General features: G+C 43.9%; 1 protein-coding gene across 1 annotated transcript; it reads left to right on the forward strand.

The window, feature by feature from the left end:
• Window positions 1-210: 210 nt before the first annotated feature.
• Window positions 211-834, forward strand: SARC_11944 (hypothetical protein; the record flags this gene model as incomplete). Its single annotated transcript, XM_014293961.1, has 2 exons — window positions 211-316; window positions 518-834. The coding sequence occupies 2 exons, from the start codon at window positions 211-213 to the stop codon at window positions 832-834; spliced, it is 423 nt and encodes a 140-aa protein (XP_014149436.1).
• Between the last annotated feature and the right edge of the window lie 837 nt (window positions 835-1,671).

Below are 1,671 nucleotides of genomic sequence, written 5' to 3' on the forward strand. Positions count from 1 at the left end.
GAGATTAATTTCCATCTGTAATGTTTCTGTGTCCCTCTCTGAGTTTAGATTCTCTCCTTGGTTGATGATGGGATAAACCTTGTTGAGCCTCCGGTGTTTGACGGTATTTTTATGCTTGGTAAACAATCCTGGTTTACTGTGATCAATAGATAGCCAGCCTGGTTAGTCTGACTTTTACATATTTTTAAGTTTATACACTTTTGGAAGAATATGACGAAGGGTAAAGGGAAAGCGAAGGTATCAAAGAAACAGACGAAGGTTACGCCTTTGGAACCCTCTTTGACATCTGACCCACAAGCGGATGAAGCTGTGACAAGTATGATGGCACACGCTTTACCCGCGGATTCTTTGGATGAAGTTACAACGGGAAAGACCAAGCCCAAGAAATCAAAGAAATCCAAGGAGAAGAAAAATCCACCGATGGAGTCAGCTGACGAGATACCGAAGCAGAAGCAGATAGAATCGGGACCAGGAGACCTAATACCATAAGATAAAGGAGCCTCAAAATCTGAATCAGAACAGGGGCCGGACTCTGGAGGAGAAGATTCAGACGATCGGGACACAGATGATTACCTGCGCGAATTGCGAAAGTTGGCGGCTGAATTCCAGGAATTCAAAGACCGGAAGAAGACCGGCAAACGAAAATTTACGGTGGAAGAGAAATCTAAGAGTTCGAGCGGAGACGAGGATCAATCATCGCCGGAATTTGAAGAACCAGACTCGTCAGGACCAGATTACTTGCCGCCTTCGGCCAAGCAGTCGAGGACATCGACGACGATGACGACTCGCAAGAAGGCACGAAAGGATGACGATGACGATGGAAACAATCAGTGACTGCATGATCTGGAGGAGATGGACACGCAATTTGATGAGATTTCGGAGAGTGACAAGAAGATTGCTGATTTCACTGCTCGAATGCTAAATGCAGAAGAGGAGGCGACGCTAGCAATGGACCAAGAAATGTTAGAGCAAGCCAGTTTGAGAATGACAATGGCGAGGCACTTTCAATCCAAGATCGATACAGAGCTACGCATCATACACGCCGAGAAGACAGTGGACAGTAAGAACTTCATCAAAGACATAGGTAAGTTACCCACTACATATCGTCCGGATCGAAAGACCGTAAGGACCCTATCGATACGAGTAACTTAGTATTATTGTCGCGATCTTTGAAAGAATTTGGTCAAATTATGCTCACTGCAAATTTACGTAAGAACTTATGTTTCGAGACTGCGCAACAGAGTTTTTTAAGCCGTCATCTTATAAGTATAATAAGTTGGAGAATACTAAAGCTTCCATAACAAAGCTAAAGACGTGGAAGGAGCAGAGCGAGATGATAGTCCATCTATTCTCAACCGATCCTAGACCGGAACTAATGGTATCGATAATGGTACCACCGGACGAAGGAACACCAGTGTCACATTACCTTCTGGAACTGGACACTCACATAACACGTGCTCAAACATAAGAAATGTCGCGAGAAAAGTTGAGTATGTGTGTGCTATGGGTACAAACTATTTTCTGGTCGGCTCTACATAGAAAAGACCAAGAAGTGTTGTACGCAGATATGCACCAATCTTTTCCAGACAAAGTACGTGAGATTTTAATTGAAGGGCCAACTTTCGGCATCATGAAACTTGCCGACTTGACTTGGACTGAATTTTATTCGAA

The sequence above is a fragment of the Sphaeroforma arctica genome, assembly GCF_001186125.1.
Source record: "Sphaeroforma arctica JP610 unplaced genomic scaffold supercont1.1968, whole genome shotgun sequence".
In the NCBI taxonomy this organism is placed as follows: domain Eukaryota; class Ichthyosporea; order Ichthyophonida; genus Sphaeroforma; species Sphaeroforma arctica.